The sequence below is a fragment of the Marmota marmota genome, unplaced genomic scaffold, assembly GCF_001458135.2.
Source record: "Marmota marmota marmota unplaced genomic scaffold, marMar, whole genome shotgun sequence".
In the NCBI taxonomy this organism is placed as follows: Eukaryota; Metazoa; Chordata; class Mammalia; order Rodentia; family Sciuridae; genus Marmota; species Marmota marmota.
Genome location: NW_026000225.1, coordinates 2,308,182 through 2,325,940, shown reverse-complemented (window position 1 = coordinate 2,325,940; position 17,759 = coordinate 2,308,182). Strand labels below are relative to the sequence as shown.

The 17,759-nt window shown below is 42.1% G+C and overlaps 1 protein-coding gene across 7 annotated transcripts in view; it reads right to left on the bottom strand.

Moving 5' to 3' along the window:
- Nucleotides 1-17,759, bottom strand: part of Ikbkb (inhibitor of nuclear factor kappa B kinase subunit beta) — a 48,318-nt gene that overhangs the window by 21,222 nt on the left and 9,337 nt on the right. For 6 of the 7 annotated variants that reach the window (XM_015506210.2, XM_015506213.2, XM_015506209.2 and 3 more), the window contains exons 3-7: nt 16,341-16,435; nt 15,216-15,333; nt 12,495-12,564; nt 3,007-3,095; nt 1,902-1,991 (exon numbers count right to left, since the gene is read on the bottom strand). In XM_015506210.2, the coding sequence (XP_015361696.1) occupies nt 1,902-1,991; nt 3,007-3,095; nt 12,495-12,564; nt 15,216-15,333; nt 16,341-16,435 (462 nt within the window). Of the gene's footprint in view, nt 1-1,901; nt 1,992-3,006; nt 3,096-12,494; nt 12,565-15,215; nt 15,334-16,340; nt 16,436-17,007; nt 17,069-17,759 lie in introns of all 7 variants that reach the window. The other variant, XM_015506212.2, reaches the window with a different exon arrangement.

The window sequence follows — 17,759 nt, the reverse complement described above, 5'->3', positions numbered from 1 at the left end:
CTGTACCTCACATACTCTCATTAAATGCTGAGAGAAGAGCTAAGGAGTCAGGGCCCTGAGGGGTTATATTTGGTAGATCAGAGTAAATCAATTATGCATTTCAATGTGCTTTAATTTCTCCCCTTTAAAAATGAGGGCTGTGCAGAAGAATTTCAAGGGATTATTGAAAAGCTAAGACAATGCAGGGCCCAGTCATGGATGCTCTGTAGAGATGCAAAGATACAATACATAAACCAAAGGAAAACAATACCAGGTTATGTATACCAAATAAACAATGCATGCATTAAATGCTGACTGAATCTCCTGAACCAAGTAACATGTGGCCACACAATGGAATGAGATATTTTCAATCAGGCAGGAAAAAGCCAGAAGCCTGACATCTGCCAAAGGTGAGAGAGTTAGGGTGATCCAGGAAGGCAACAAAGCCCAGGTGGGGCCAGAACTGGCCTCAGAAGGTTCATTGAATGAGCAGGAGACATAGACATTACAGAAAGGACTTTCATGAGCAAGGGAGACAGAACTATGTACAATGTGGGTAGAAATGTGTTACAGAAAGGTCAGGGAGTCCAAGCCAGGAGAAGAAATTTGGGGATGGTCGGGTCAACCTCTGGTTCTGGTTATGAACAGATGTTTTAACTCACACAGGTGAACAACTGGTCACAGTTGTTAGGATCCCCCTAACTGCTGCTGAGCTGATGACGACTCCTGCAGGTACTCAACAGAACAAATATAAGTACACGTTCTATGGATACAAATGCCCGAATCACAGCTCCCCACGAGTCACCACTAAGAAACCTCTATTCCACTGAGCAGGTGATAAACGGAGAGAGTTCAGTAGTAGAATTGGTAGGACACGAAAGAAATATTAACACATGCAAAAAGAGAACAAATGGCTTCTTTCTTATTTAAAAAACAGGAAGATATTTAAGCTCCTCTAGCTTTCAACCTTTTTTATCTAATTATTCTCTACCGCCTCACTGCTACCACCAGCTCTGAATGGGCCTGCGGAAATAGGCTTCTTACTGCTTGTCTCTCTTGTTCAGTGCAATCCATTCTCTACACCAAAATGAAAGTAGTCTTTTCAAAGCCTGCTCCTTTTCCAAGGTAAAGCTCTTTAATGTCATTCCAGAGGGTTTAGGATATAGTTTAAGACCCTTAACCAGCTAGCAGGCCCTCGATCTGTCGTCCCTCTCCCTCTCCCTCCCCAGCATCAACTTCAGACTCCCTCTTCCTTCTCTAGGTCTCAGTCATGCTCTTAGGTCTTCCAATGTGCTATTCCTTTCACCCAAATCTCCCCTTCCTCCACCTTTGCCTTTAATCTCTAGCCCTTATCTACTCATCCTCTGGGGCCCAGACTAGGCTAGGTCCTATATACCCCCATGACATCCTACAGTTTTCCTCTGTAGGGCTCAATGCAATGTAACTCTTAGTTACCTGTGTATCAAGTTAACACCTACTTTCTTGCTAAATTTTAAGCTCCTGGAGAGCAGGGGAATGCTTATTTTCTTTCCCATTGCATCACCAGCTCTAAGCATAGCACCTGGCACACAGACTGCACTGGATCGATATTCTGGAATAAATGGAGTAATTCAGAACTTAGATCACATAAAATAAAGAAGGGTAAGGAAAATACTGAAGGACAGTGAGGTTACAGTTCTGTGTAAAGGCACACTGGCTCAGCCCTTCTGACATCAAAGAAGACTACATCCTCCTGGAGGGCATCTGATGGCAGAATATGCTAACTTGAGCAGATTATGGTTGTGAGCTCATGAGACAATTTCTATATATCTAGGAAACATCCATGAATCTGGCAGGACTTAGGTTCAGGCAGGTAAGGATGGAGAGGAGCCCTACAAACATGAGAGAAACTGATAAGCAAACATGTAAATCCCATTTCTTACCAGGTATTGCAGGGTCCCCACAAAGGAAGTACAAAGACTGCCCTGATCCAGTTCCTTGGCATATCCTAGGTCAATAATTTTGTGTATTAACTGAAAAAAAATGGAGGAGAAATCTGAGGGTTATCAGAATGTGTTGTTCTTCTACAAAGATTCAGATAATTTGTCATTATAGCAGAGATTATTACAGAATTCCCAGAGAGTATTAAATCCTAGATTCCTAAAGCCAGATACATAGAAGAATGCACTGAATATGGTAGAGAAATCATTCACTGTAAAAATGCTAGGCATATATTCTCCCTCATTCTGCCACCAATCACAAAAAGGCCAAAATTAACTGGTCATGGACCAGCCCTCAAGATTGCTAAACCTGGACTTCTTAATGTCAGAGATCAGGCAAGCTCCTTCTCAGGAAATACTTTAGTTCTCAAATTTTAGAACTACCAGCAAGAATGAATATGCCCTGGAATGAAAGTGAATCCTGTCATAGGTATGGGGTCAGGTCTAGGATGCTGTCAGAGTTGTACCAGGAGGGATTAGTGAACTGGAGCTGAGCTGCTGTATTCCCTTCATCAGCCCAGTCAACAACAGCATCAAGTCCTGTATGGTGGTTACCACCATACCTAAGCAGAGCAGCCATTCAAGAGGGTCACAAGAATTCTGGGGGACTGCAGGCTGGACAAGGCTTGAGATGGCAAATGCCATTTCCAAGCGTCTTTTCTCAGACACACTGATAACCAATTTACAGTTGGTTTCCATTTTAGTATTAAAATTTAAGGCTCTTAAAACAAATGGAAAACAATAAGTCTACTTCCAAGAAGTACTAGCCCCAAAGTTTGGGAGTAGAGGTAGGACAACAAACAGTATTTTCCTTATCAGAATCCTGCAACTTGGGCAATTAACAATGTGAGCCATTTAAACTTGCCTCAATCTGCCAGTAAGAACTGTTTGCTGAATTTTGTTTCAAATAAAAAAGTATGGCCAGAGGATCAAAGTGTGACTCAAGGAAATGTGAATATAAACAAACCTACAAAACATGTTCCTTCTCTACCAGGCAGCTTCCCTGAGGCAGCCCCTGAGACTTCCTGAGTACAGGAAGGTCACTCACTCTTTGCTCTCCTTGCTGAAGAACGATGTTTTCTGGTTTTAGATCCCGATGAATGATTCTGTTTTCATGAAGGTATCTAAGCGCAGAAGCTGAGGGAGTGGAAAGGGGAGTGAATTTTTATTAAGTTTAAGAAATGCTTTTCATTTCAGAATCTCCTATCCTATATAATGTGCCCCTGAAATGCACTCTATAACTTTTAGTGCACAAACTCACTGTGGCAGGAAGGGGCCTAGGACAGATGGTCCTCAGTGGGCTGAAGAGGAGCTCAATGGTAGAGCACTTGCCTAGCATGCACAAAGCCTTGGATTCAGTCCCCTGCACTATAAGAAAAAAAAATTCTTTGTGTCTTCTAATTTGTATCATTGGTCTATGTGTCTATTTTGGTGTCAATACCATGCCATTTTTGTTACTATAGTTCTGCAGTATAGTTTATGGTCTGGGATTGTGATGCCTCCTACTTCACTCTTCTTGCTAAGAATTGCTTTGGCTAATCTGGGTATCTTATTTTTCCAAATGAATTTTGTGATTGCTTTTTCTATTTCTGTGAGGAATGTCGTTGGGATTTTAATTGGAATTGCATTAAATCTGTATAACACTTTTAGTAGTATGGCCATTTTGACAATATTAATTCTGCCTTGCACCCATGAGGTCACCAATTATAGTTTAGAGCAGTGATTCTCAAACTGAATTACCTGGACCAGTATCACTTGAACTTAGAAATGCTAAATTCTCAGGCTTACTTCAGCATCACAAGTTCTCTAGTTGTACTGACACTGAAATAATCTAAGGGGAACTTCTCTGGTCTTGAGGTATGAAAATCTAAATTCTGCAGGGAGGGCAAAAAGGCCATTTGGGCAAAGAATACTATGGTCATTAAGACCTAGAGTCTAACGAGGCTGGAGCTGGCTTTAAGAAGATATTGGGAAGCCTGAGAGGAACAGAAAAGGAATGCCTTCAATACATTTCAAAAGTTCAGCAGGTATTTATAAACTGTGCCTAGTTCTCTAGAAGGTTCTGCAGGGGATAAAACAAAGGACACAGCTCCAAATCTAAGAATTTATGTGGAAAGCGAGCCTATAGAAAACTGCCTGTGAGGTCATTTGACACACACACAGCTTCTGCTGTGAAGAAGAAATGGGATATTACACAAGGAGGGCCATGGCACAGAGCAACAGAGATCCATCCGTAACTTGGACTCCAAGAAGAAGTGATTTTTACCTGTAAGAGAGGTTTAATCAACTTTAATAGCTAACAAGAGACTAACTAGGGAAGAGAAAAATGGAATGAGTATTGGAAAGAGATAAAATTATCCCTATTTGAGATGATATGATAAATATGCATAGAAAACTCAAAAGACTAAAAAATGGAAAGAATTTAGTAAGAATCTAGTTGGCTGGAAACAAAACAAGTGTATACAAATCAATAGCTGTCCTCCGTATTAGCTTATCTAGTTGAAAAGGAGAAAAAAAAAATCTCTTTCACATTAGCAACAAAAACAAAAACATCATGAAGTGCAATTAGCAAAAAAGTAGTCTTATGTGCAGAAAACTACATGGTATAAAGATAAAAGCATAAATAACATTAAAAAGTTTTGAAAGTTTACGACAAAGATATTATAAACAAAGTCCAAATACTAGAAATAAAGTGAAAGTCAACAATCAGGGAATGGCTGGACAAATTATGGTAGATCCACAGTACAACTGGCAACTCTTTTAAAGTAATTTAAGTTTATAGTTTCTGACTCAGAGGGATGTCAATGATGTACTACTGCCAAGTGAATGGTATGACCTGTTTTTTTTTTTTTTTTTATGAGAGTAAAAAGCAAAAGCAACAGCAACATTAAGAGAAGTTTAAAAACAAGCCCTCTCTATGCCACCACACACATGCTTAAACACTCCCATGCCCATATAAGCACACACACAAAAACACACATAAACTCTCTTTGGGTCAGACTGAGAATGCAGCCGTGGAGAAGTAGGCAGCCTTGCAGGATAGGTGGCTGGTCCTGTCTATTTGCATCAGGAGGGAGCACTGTGCAGAGAGGAGAAAGCCTCCACAAAACCCAAGTGATCAGCATGCTCTGTGAGGACTTTCACCTGAACATTGCCTAAAAATGCACTTGAAAGGCGAAATGAGAGAGCTCAACAATGGAACTACATTTTATTAGGCGGGTTTTAGCTCAGGACATTAAGCCATACTGCAAAGTTGCTAATTATATACCCTTTTAAATCCAGTCTTTGAACATAGTTTTAACATTTCATACTTGTTCCTGATTTTCTTTTCTTTCATAAGGGACATAGTAACCTGATTGGATTAGGTACAATCACCATCCAAATGAAGTCAAAGTTGTGCTGCTTTCCATGTGCCTGAAGAATTCCACTCTATCTTGGTCTCAACTTTGTTTTCTTATTTTGGCAGTACCAGGGGCAGAACCCAGGGTCTCATGCATGCCAAGCAAGCACTCTACCATTGAGCTACATACTCAGCTCAAATGCATTAATTTCTAAAAGTCAAAACTTCTTACCAACACTTTCATTTTTATTTTGCTATTTTTATTAAAGAAGCAAAGTGAAGTATAATAAAACTCTAATAACCACACCCACAAAACCTTACAGTCAGAGATAGCACTACTATTAATCTTGAACTATCTGCCAGCAGGCACCAAGATCACACAATAACTTAAAATTTTACTGATGGATTCAATAAAATTTTGGTATGTGACAAGCTGTTGAAGAATATCAGGATATAATGTATGTAAAAGTGTGGGTTAGTTTATTCCAAAGCAGACTTATGTGAAACTTGAGACTCATGTAATTTGAGGAAGTACATATGCCAGACTAAGACAAAGGCCCTGAAGCCAGAAGTGTAACATTTTAAGGCAAATTACATGGGGTGGGAGCAGGTGAAGTGTTTCAAAAAGTCCCCGATGAGGAGAAAGAGTTCAGATGAGACAACATGTTATTCTCTACACTTCACTCATTAAGTGAAGAGGGATGGCAACTGAGTCCACTGATGACTATTAATAACTGTTTATTTTGATGCTTAAGCAACTGTACATAACAAACTTTAGTTCTCATTTCAGGGTGGTCATTTATTCTCAAATATTTCTGTTCACTTAACAAAGTCTAGAATTAAAGAATCTAACAGGTATAGTTATAGGTAGTTTCTTTACACATTTACACATTGTCTAACTGAAAACAGTAAAAATTCTGACAAGCAAGACCTCTTAAATGGTTTCTCTTGCAGAACAGGTCTTCAAAGAGTTTAGTTTAGTCAGACAGAGTCACATTTCACAAAACAGCCTCTGAAGAACAGTGTCAGGAAATAAGTCAAAATTGTCTAAAGCCAAGAGAACCTTAGTTTAAACTGGATGAAAAATGCAATATTGAGATTTAAGAAAAACAGTGTTGCATCTGGAAGTTTATTAAAAAACAACAACAACTCTAAACTCCTGGCAATAGTGATAGTACACATTTATAAAAGTTGGGAACTACATCACTCCAATGCATAAAAGCCAAGAGTTAATTTTTCATGTTCTAATAGCAGAAACAAGTTATGAGAAGTGCTTGCTCTGTGTGAACTTTGATGTTATACCTCAGGGGCTGGGGATGTAGCTCTGTGGTACAGCACTTGCCTAGCATGTGTGAGGCTCTGGATCCATTCCCCAGCAACACACATACACACATACAACAATTGTTGACTAGACTACACTGTGGCATGTCCTAGAAAGGACACTGCAGAAAGAAGAGTCCCAGTTGAAGAATCTTCTACAAATAACAGCAGCTATTATCCTCATCAGGAATGGCATTCAGAGACTTACCCCAGTGCTCCCTTAGCTTATGAGGCAGACACAGACATACAACTGAAGAATGTGACTATCCTGTGATTCTTACTGATAAAACACAATTCTAAATCACAGCCTGTGTATTTTTTCTGGACAACAACCCAAGTTAGGGAATAGCTGGACTCACTAGATTTCAATGTAGAAAGGAGCTTTAGAAGGGTTGTGTCTATGAATCCCTACTTACCACACCACAAGTTTCAAGAGATAACTAAGCTCACTTCAGAATACCTGTTTAAAGTACATTCCACTGGGAAGAAATGGAAAGACAAATGGATCAAAATCTTGAGACAGAGATTAAAAGAAAAAAGTAAAGGTAGTCACCAAAATACAAGTTGCCACTGACTAAGAATGGCAATAGGATGCCCATGCACTCAATCAAAAATTATTTTGTCCCTAATATGTGCCAGCCAGTTTGTGTCCCTGGATTTTGCCAACAAAACAGAGTGGAAGGCCAACTGTGGACATATGGAGAAAGATTTAGTCTGGCTGGGTTTCCCAGCTAAAACAGGCTCTATGACTAATCAGCAAGGTAGCAAGGCAGCAACACCAAGTGCTGAGGAAAGTGTAAAATCATTTCCTCAGTCCTTCAACAAGTACTTGTAGTGTCGTTAGGAACAAGGGAAGAGGAATCCTGTGAAAGAATCACTGTGTGTGCAGTATCAGGTCTAAACCTCTGCCCACAAAGACAAAAAGGCTGAGGGCCCTTGGGGAGGTATACAAACAGAAGCCTAATAAGGGGCAGCATGCACAAAAGTCAGCAGGAGGATAAAAAGTGGATTTTGAGAGTCAAGTATATGGTAGGCTGGCTCTAGAGGGTGGAGAAAATGCTAGATTAAGAAGATTAGCCATTAGCTAATAGTATAATGAAATGTCTTTTCAGAGGCATGATAGATTAGCAAAATGTGGATAAGGAAGCCAGTAAGAGGTCATGACAGTGATTTACTGTGACACTGAATTAGTGGAGGCAGTAGTAACAGGGAAAATGGAATATACAACACAGGCAGGTTAAATGGACTGAAGAATTTTTAAATGGGAGGGTATGGAGCAAGAGTAGGGACAGATTCTAAGAAGAGCAAGATTAAAAATTGACACTCATGTTGGGAAACTGACAGAAAGATGGGTCTAGTGACACAACAAAGTGGAAGCTGGGAAAGGCTCTGGTTTAAGGAAGAAGTCTAGGACTTCAATTTAGAATCAACTCTAAGAGAAATTCTTGTAGATATGGATATGGACTGAGGATAGAAATCAGATTTTAGAAAAGAAATGGTTAATAAAGATGACCCAAGAACAGCCTGGCAAACAGAATACTAGAAAGCAATGGGCCACTGATCCATGTGGGGAAGGATGAATGGGATGAAGCAGGAATGAGGAGAAAGTAGGAAGACAAAGCTCCTGGCAAAAGATCATGCAGATGAGTCTGTGGCAAGCTGTCAGGCTGGGACAGCTGAGGGCAACTCAAGGACAGTCTGGGAAAATCATTCTGCAGATCAGCTACCTAAGCAGTGAAATGAAATAGCTGGGGTGTAATGGACCTTAGAGGTCACTTAGAGGCTCAAACCCCTCATTTAAAATTGAGGACCCTCAGACCCAGAAAGTCACCAGCCTTGCCCAAGGTTAAAGAGCTGGTAAAGCAGAGAAACTCAGGACTGAGAGCCAGCTGTCTTCTCTTTTGTAATTATATTATATTTATTTATTAATCTGGTTATTTTTGCTTTTCGACACACTTTCTATAGAAATGATCTGGGATCAAGTAAACATGTTTTGTTATAATCAACAGTAGAGTCAGACTGATGCATTCACTAGAACAAGCAAGAAAATTCACAGGTAGGAAAACACTAAACAGAGCACTCAGTTTTCTGATTCCTAATGGAGTTCTCTTCCCTCAAGCCATGTGTTCTCCCTGGAACCCTCTCTGCTCTTTACTATTGAAATACTGGATGCCATCTAGGAGCAGCTGCCAACAGAAGTGGAGATGGTGATGCAGGGAACAAAGCACAAATAATGTGGGGTGGGATTCCTGAAGACTCGGAGAACAAGATGGTTAGTGTCATAATTTGGATCTGGAACGTCCCCCAAAGATCCATGTGTTAAAGGCTTGGTCTCCAGCCTTTAGCACTATCAGGAGGTGGTGGAACCTTTAAGAAGTGGGGATGAGTGACAGGTCTTCCAGTCACTGGGGGTGTGCTTTTGAAGGGGATAGTGGGACTCCAGACCCTTTTGTCTTCTTCTTTCTCTTTTGCATCCTGGTTGTGAGGTGAGCAGCTTTTTGTAATCTCATGCTCCCCACCATGATGTGCCCCACTTGCCCAAAACAATGGGGCCAAACAAACATGATCTGAACACCTGCAAAACTGAGACAAAAATGAATCTTTTCATAAGTTGATTACCTCAGGTATTCATTACAGTAATAGAAAGCTGACTAATATATTCAGTCACCACAGCAAGTCAGCCACCTAGAGAATCAAGGAGACCAATCCTAACGTAAGAACCAAAAAGGCCATTACAATCCACAAAGGGGTCCAGACTGCCCAGCTGGCCTCAGCATGGGCAGGATCCCCCTAACCCCTGGTACAAGGGAGTGCTTGCTGTCTGACCCTCTGTTTTGACTGCTCATCAGTTTCTTCCTCCACTGGCAGAAGGAAACACAGTCCAATGTTTTCCAAAGGATAATGAGCAAGATGTTAATTTACAGTCCACTTGCATATAACTTCCTTGATCTATTTTGGGATCAAGTTGTGTGGAAGGCCAAATAATTTCTGGCTGCTCCACACCTGCCCCCGCATCTCTTGCCAGTGTAAGGGCAATGGTTAGCAAGCTTGCCCTAGTATAGGAAGTGGCGGGCTCCCATGTGCTTGCCTAATTTCCTCATGTGTATTCTGCAGTGTTATCTTGTCAATGTAAAGTTCAGTGGAAAAATCCTACCTATGTCCATTATCTTGATGCTACTCTAGGGAGGGCAGAGGTACAGAAGAAATTAGAAGCAAATAAGCTTAACCCTGAAGAGAAGGCAATAAATCTGGACCTTGCAGACAAGGGTGTGGCTCTGACACTTATCTGAAGTCAACAGGGAAAGGAACAGCAGTGGCAACTCCAACATAGGAAATGTGGGGCCAACACTTGGAACAAACTAGAACAAAATATGCTCAGGAAATGTTTCAAAATACAAAAGAATTATGTTAGATTAGCTGCTCCAAGTAAAGCTTTTGAAATTTGACTCAGTCATGAGATTCCCTGCAAATGAAATAAATCTAATGGGCCCCGTATACAAATCAGAAATGCAAATAAAAATGAATTACAAGTTTATTAGCATAACCACAAAATCAAGGGGTGTGACTGCATCCAAAAGCTGACTGAGATAGGAATGGATCTGGGGAAGGTCAGCCACTTCCAGGAAGAAAAGTCTCATAACACAACCACCTGTCAGGTTTGCTGGATCCAAACTCAGGTCACAACCCAAATTAGGACCTGACATTTTTCAAAAAGGGAACCATAAATACAAATCCAGAGCAGGAAGGAAATGAGTAAGGAACAGCTAACTGTACATTCTGCTAGGAAAAGAGTGTTATGCTATGAGCTTTGGGTATACCATCTCATTTTATCCTTATAACAATTCTAATGAAGTTAGTCACATTTCTAATTGATAATTAATAATTCAGACATTCTGAAAAATTAAGTAACACACCCCAGGTCATACTGCTAGTAAGTGGAAGAGCTGGTTTAAGGATAATATGTGGGCATCAGGTTTTTGCAAAACTAAGTTCTTTTTTGTGTTAATTTCCTTTAGGGTTTATTTCATTCATTTGATAAATATTGATAGAGAAGATGATATATACAAGGTATACTCTTCTAGAAGCTGGTGATAAAGCAGTTACTCAGGTTTCTGCCTATAAGAAATTTAATTCAGGACTCGGGGTATAGCTCAATGGTAGACTACATGCTTAGCATGTGCAAGGCCCCAGCACTCCCCACAAAAAGTAGTTTAATTCTAGTTTAGAAGTTCTTCAGAGCCTAAATATTTCCAACTTGGGGTTATAAATAGAAACAAGAGAGAATCAGTGACTTAAAGAATTAAATCCCCTATTTCATATAAGAGAGCTGAGCTGTACCACATAAGCACTTTAAAGCTCACCTGTCCTCATTATTCTGATTCACATATAACTTACATCTGTGTGGGCAACTTGCATAATACAAAAGTTACCACACAAGTTAATGGTAAGAAGATTCAAAATATACCCAGGTGAAAAAAAAATCTGCAACCAGTAGAGGTGTTATTAATATCAGTAGAGAACTACTTAGGAAAGTAAAATGGCAGAAGACAGATATGGCTACTTGAGCCAATAATTTAAAGACCTTCTAAATAACTACTTGCTAAACATAAATAATCTGGATGAGCAAGCCATGCTGCAAGGAGTCAATAAATCAAGTGAAATTCTTGACCTCTAGATTAGATGGTCTAGGTAAATAGTGAGGGCCCTTCCTGCAGACACACGAAGGTCCACAGACAGAGAAATCAATGAGGCCAATGGTGACTGCCCAGTCAAGTCAGATAAGACTGATATAATGTCAGCTTGCCCTCCATGTGAACTCCACCCAAAGGGAAAAGACACCACATATAGAGGGAGAAGGATTCAGATTACTGAATCTCAGACTTCATTAATTGATTCCCCACTGTCCCTTCACCCTCTATCCAAAGAAGCAGAGTAAGGGAGATGGACTCACACTAGCAAGGCCAAGTGACTGATAGAGACTAGAGGACAGCTCAAGGGTTGGAGAATACAGCTTCACCAATGTGGCAAAATGCTGACGATGGGTGAATCTAAGGAAAGGGTGTGTGAGTTTCACTACACTACTCTTGTAACTTTTCTTTTTTTGACAATTTGCAAGAAAAAAAAAACTTAAATAAAATGTACAGCTTCAAAAGGTTGAGATAAAGGGGGAATGAAAATGAAGTCATATCCAAAATAGATTCTGACCCTTAAGATCTCAAACTATCAATATGTACTAACAACCTTGGATATTGTTGGATTTTTTTTTTTTTTATTTTTAAAAAAGGACCTGAGAAAGTCTCTGTGGCACTTCTGGTGCCTGTTTTCCTAGGCCAGAGCCAAGGCGTGGGAACGGCATGTGACCTCTGCAGGCTGAGGTGACTGTTGTCTCCAAAGCCAGCCTGGACTTCTCAGAGAATGCCACAGACACCCTCATCTGAGGACACTGACAGTACCAAACGATTAAACAAGGGTAGTTTTTCCAATGCCAGCGGCTGGCAAAAAACTATCAATGTGGGAGTGGAAAAATTCATTGCCAACGGATGAAATTCATTCAAATGACAACGTATTCCATCCCTTACCATTCCAGGAAAGTAGGGAGTGGAGTTTTTTAATGGGAAAGGAAATCTGTTGCTCTATATGCATCATAATTCACTTCATGACTTAGTCAGGAAGGAAGGGAAATCTATTTGAGTTCAGTGCCTGCCTGACTAGTCCCTGTTGACCTCCCCATTCCACTGGGGCCCCACCATGACCCCATCCAACCCTCTGTAAAAACCAAAGAACTGAAATGTCTCCCCTCTGTGCTCTGTAAGGACTCACAGAGGTACTACATTCTACCTGAAGGCCTCAGCCTGACTTCCAGGGAAGGGATTTACCAATGTCACTCAGCAGGGTGAGGATGGCTCCTTCTCGCAGGCCACAGCAGTTCTCAAATTGGTTCAGGTACTGCCAAGAAGTTGAAAAGCAGTGTCAGTGTGAGTGTTCACAAATTACCAATCAGCCCCACAGTATCATACCAGTGTCAAAGCCAGCCCTTGGCTTTGGGGACCTGCTTTTGAGGGAGGCTAAGCAGCAAAGTTGGCAGAACAGTCAAAGGAGGAGCTGGAGGAGGCAACACCCCCAGAGGCTCTCGTGCATACACAGCACTGGCCCTGATGGGGGTGGGGTGGGGTGTCTGAGTCATTCTAAGATGAGGAACTTTTGGTCTCACCTGTTGCTGTAGTCCTGAGGGAAGCAGGCCAGAATTTAAGCTCAGCTCAGCTGGCCAGGCTGGGAAGGCATTCACTGAAACCCACCCTCTGACCACTTCCCTGACATTGCCTTGCAACACGGTGATGACAGCAGGGAATAGTTAATGTGCACTTACTACATGAGCTCACTAAGGTTTTACCTGCATTATCTCACTGAATCCTCACAGCTTCTGCTTAGGTAAGCACTACTAGAGTTTCCATTTCAGAGATGGGGGCACTGAGACTAAAGGATTCCAATATCTATCAGTTCAAGAAGCTATCAGAGGGCAGGGCTAGAAGGCGAGGCAAGCCACCTGGTGATTGAGCCTGAGCACTTACCCTTTGCCCAACTGGCCACTTGACTTATCAAGGGGCTCCATGTGTGCTGGAAGTTGGTCTCAAATGAAAACAATGGAGAAAGAAACCTCCCAACTAGGGAGTATGGTCACTAATTAATATTAATATTCCTGAATATTCCAAGGACTATTTACCTATATGGCATACAGACTTCACTCTTTTGTTGTTGTTGTTTGTTTGCTTTGTTTTTTGAGGCAGAATCTTGCTATATTGCCCAGGCTGGTCTGGAACTCCTGAGCTCAGTAATCCTCCTACCTCAGCCTCTAAATTAGCTGGGACTACAGGTGTGCACCACTATGCCTGGCTGATTTAACTTGTTAAATCAATTCTGACTTTGGCATGGCTGGCCAAGTTTGTCTGTGTCCATGAATGTAGATTTTGAACTTTTTAGAGGAGGGAAAGACAGGCTCTTATTTGGAGAACAAAAGAAATAACAGATGACAAGAACTCTAAGCAACAGTGCCCTCCCCACAGTGCCACACTCCAGGTAACAGCAAGAACTGAGGCCTCTGCCTCCCCAGAGATCACCTGCAACCCAGGGGAGTCATATTGGAATTTTCATCATCTTCTTCCTTCATTGGCTCTTTGTTGCCTAGAAGACCAAGTGAAAAATACCCTGCTCCACTTCAAGAATCCTTGGTAATCTGGCCATAGTCACCTACTGCCCACAGCTGTCCGCTAGGAATTCTCTATTCAATTATAACAACAAGGTTTTATCTCCACACAGCTGCAGTTAGTAACTGGATGATTGTCAAAAGGTTAGAAAAACAGGGTGGAAAAAATCAAAGCACTGTCACATTCCCATTTCTTACTGGCCACTCCTGAACCATGCCAGTGACTGTATTCACATCCTGCCAGACAATTCACCATTCCCAGGGCATGCCTACCTCCCATGGCTGGAGAAAGTTCCTCACATAGATCAACCCTCATGGAAACTTTCCTTTAAAAAAAAAAAAAGGCGGAAATGCCCAGAAGAATGAGAATAGCACATGATGTGAGTCTGGGAAACTGCCATGTATAGACAGAACAGAATGTGCATCCCTTCCTCTGATCCCCACAAATCATGGACTTTCTAGAGTGAAGAGTTGAGAAGAACTATACTAAGAACAGATCCAAGCTTTTATTTTTCCTAAGTGGCACTTCTCAGTTTCACAGATGAGGAGGAGCTTGTGGTTGGGTTCATAGCAGTGTGACCCCAGCTCAGCTCTTGCACTCCTGAGGCCTGAGATGACCTGACCTCTCTGGTCTATAATATCCATCTATACCACAGAAATCCTACTTGTGCACAAACATCATAAGGCTGTTGAAAACCATAAACAGGAACCATGTTAAAGCAGGTTGTGTAGTGCTGTTCTAGAGAACAGCTGGGGGTAGCACATGGAACCATCCCTGAGATGAGGGAGAGGTGCCAACATCCACCTTCGGGTGTAGGTTCTGGGACAGAGAAAGTCTCTTGGTGAGAAGGAAGAAGGCAAAACCCAGCAGGTGAGTCAGCAGTAGGTCTGGAACCACAACCAAGTGCCCCAATGACTAAGCCAGTACCCTTCCTGATATGCTCTGTGACTCTGTGCAGTGATGTCATATCTGTGGAGAAGAGTCCTCCTAAGATTGGCAGCAACACTGACCCTAAAGGATTGAAGTGGCCCTAACATGCAAGTGAAGAAAAGTTTGTGTTGGAACTCATCCAGTCTTTCCCCATGCTCCAGACCTGATGATGAGTTTTCCTTGTTACTTTAATAATCACGGTGAAGAATGTACAGAAGGCCCTTCCCTGACTTTCTCATAAGGGCTTCTGATTCAGTCTCTTGATTCACACACATATATACATATAACACCAGCCAAAGTGGGCACGGAGAGGGGATTTGAGAAGAACAAAAAGTTCAATGAAATCATCATGGCTCCTTGAGCTTCCTGGTAATGACTTTGGTCAGAGGTCCTCCTTTCTCTCCCTTCCCTGTGTCCCAGCTCTGCCTTGATGAGCTCTGTACCTCACTACCCTCAAAGCCTCACCTTTCGGAGATCTCCTCCTTGGCAGTATTCCATGGCCAGCAGGGGCAAGTCATTGGGTGCCAAGTTCTGCATCCCCTCAGGGACATCACGGGCAGCCACCACATTGGGGTGATTCAGTCTAAGAAGAAGGAGAAAACAAAATGAGGGCAGAACCTGAGCTTCAGTTCAAATCCATTTCCCCTCTCCATGTATCAACCTTCCAACCAAGGCCTGGAATAACCAAGGGTCCTCAGAAACAAATAGAGGAAGACAAGGACCCAGGAACAAGCAACTTACCTCAGTCACTAGGTCAATTAGCATCCACCCAGCTCTACTTCCAGCACCCTGAACTCAAGCACCCTGTGAGTATATCATGTGTCACTTAATTTTCTTTAGAGGGCCCCATTTCTAGTCCTTACTGTATTACAAAACTGCTTCTAAAAGCAGAGAAAACAGAAGGACTTCAAGCTCATTCAAGAGGATGACATGTGCATGCATGTGAGCACATAATCAAGGTGGACACCTGCTCCTTTTCCTTTATTTGAAAGGTTGGCAGAGGGAGCACCTGTTTGCTGTCTTCCAGGCTGACAGTACTACCTCCATGCTTTCCTAGCTCAGGGGACAGCATCCACCTGGCAAGTGACAGACCCTGGCTCCACAATGGAGGAATAAATATCAGCAGTAGGCTCACAACAGTAGAGAGTCTCATGCCACCTTAGAATTGGAAATACAGGGGAAAGAAATTTTTGCTAACAAAGGAAAATTCACCATGACAGCTATTTATTTATTGAGATGGGGTCTTGCTGTGTTGCCCAGGCTGGTTGTGAATTTGTAGGCTCAAGTGATTCTACCTCCTCAGCCTCCCAAATAGCTGGGACTACAGGTATGCTTTCATAACCATATAAAGTTATTTAATGTAATAAATAAAACTGGCCACAAGGCCCAAAGTAGTCTTTATATGTTACTTCTCTAGAAGTCTCTAGAAGAGGAGAGTCATTTATTTGGACAGCCTGGCAGGTGTCCCAACAGAGGGAGATATGATTCTCTTTTCAAGATGCAGCAGGCATGGCCATTGCTGCAGATTTCATTTCAGCATCCCATGGCCATGGTAGCAGCTCCCACAGCTCAAAATGCCCAGACCCTCACCTTCTCATGATCTGGATTTCCAGGCACCAGCGGTCTCTGTTCCGTGGGCTGAGCTCCTGCCGGCACTGCTTGATCGCGATCTGCTCACCTGTTTCCTATAGGAAGAGCAGAGTGGGGATAGAAGAATGAACTACCAAACGTGGTTACCTCTTGGGGCTCAGAGACCACACAGTTGTCCCTGAGAGAGCTCAGGGTATCTTCTCAATCTGGCTGCTCTTCTCACCACTCCCACTTTTCAGCCTGCCCTTCTCCCACATCACTTCTACATGTAGAATCTACAAACCCTTTAAGACCTTGCTCCATTCCCACCTCCTTTATGGTATCTCTGCTGACCATTCCTGCCCAGAAAAATTTCTACTTCTCTCCAAACTCTGTTTGGAGACTGCTTCTATAATAGGTTGAACCAGGTGATACTGTTAATATATGACAACTTTGACCTACAAAAATGGCACTCATACTGGTTCAACCCAATACTTCATGCCATATTGGGTGTCATCATTGTTTCATGTAAGAGTTTTGTCTATTCAGAGAGGATACAAGCAGAGTATAAGAGATGGGACACAGGCCAGCCCAAATTCCAACTGTCTTTACCACCTATGTGACCTTGGGGTCACTACTTGCTATGACTCAATATCTTCCTTTATAAAATGGAAATATTGATACCCACCTTCCAGGGCTGTCATGAAGATGAGCAGTGTCCTGTCCCTGGTAGGTGTTTGAAGACCCTACTAAGAGGACAACTTATCACAATGTAGATACTCCTTCATTTAAAAACCTCTGAAGTTTGACTCCAACTTGCTTACCCTGCCACTCCCCAATGGTTCAGGCTTCCAAAATTGCAGCTAAATTACACCATCTGTCCTGGTCTGTGCTTTCCACATCTGTGCTCTTGACCACACAGTACAGGCAATGCTAGCCCCTGACGGAGAGGACCTTGTCTTCATCTGAATTCTTATAACAGGTAATTCTTTCGCTGCATACATCTATTAAAGAGCTATTTTATATAGGGAAACAGGGCTTTTTCTCTTTTCTTTGTTAAATTATAGGCTTATCCATCTCTGTGGCTTTAGCCTCTATACTAGTAACTAGCACAATGTTCTCTACTGTGGTTTCTTAAGTGGAAGAGAAGGCAATCAATATATTTTGTGTGTGTGTGACTAATCAACTGAATGGTTGGTTCCTAAGGATTAGGAATTAATCCTAAGGATTAAGTCACCTCTCATCACTGGTGTACCAAAAAGCCAAGCGGGACACATATGAGCAAGGGCTCTGAGACTGCAGAGCTGGCAGCAGCTGCGGCCTCCACCAGGGGGCCTCCAGGATGGTTAAGGGATAGCAGTGTCCCCAGCTGCAACTCCAGTGGCATCAGACTGGAAGCTAATCCAACTACTAGTGAACAACTGACCTGCGTCAGTGTCC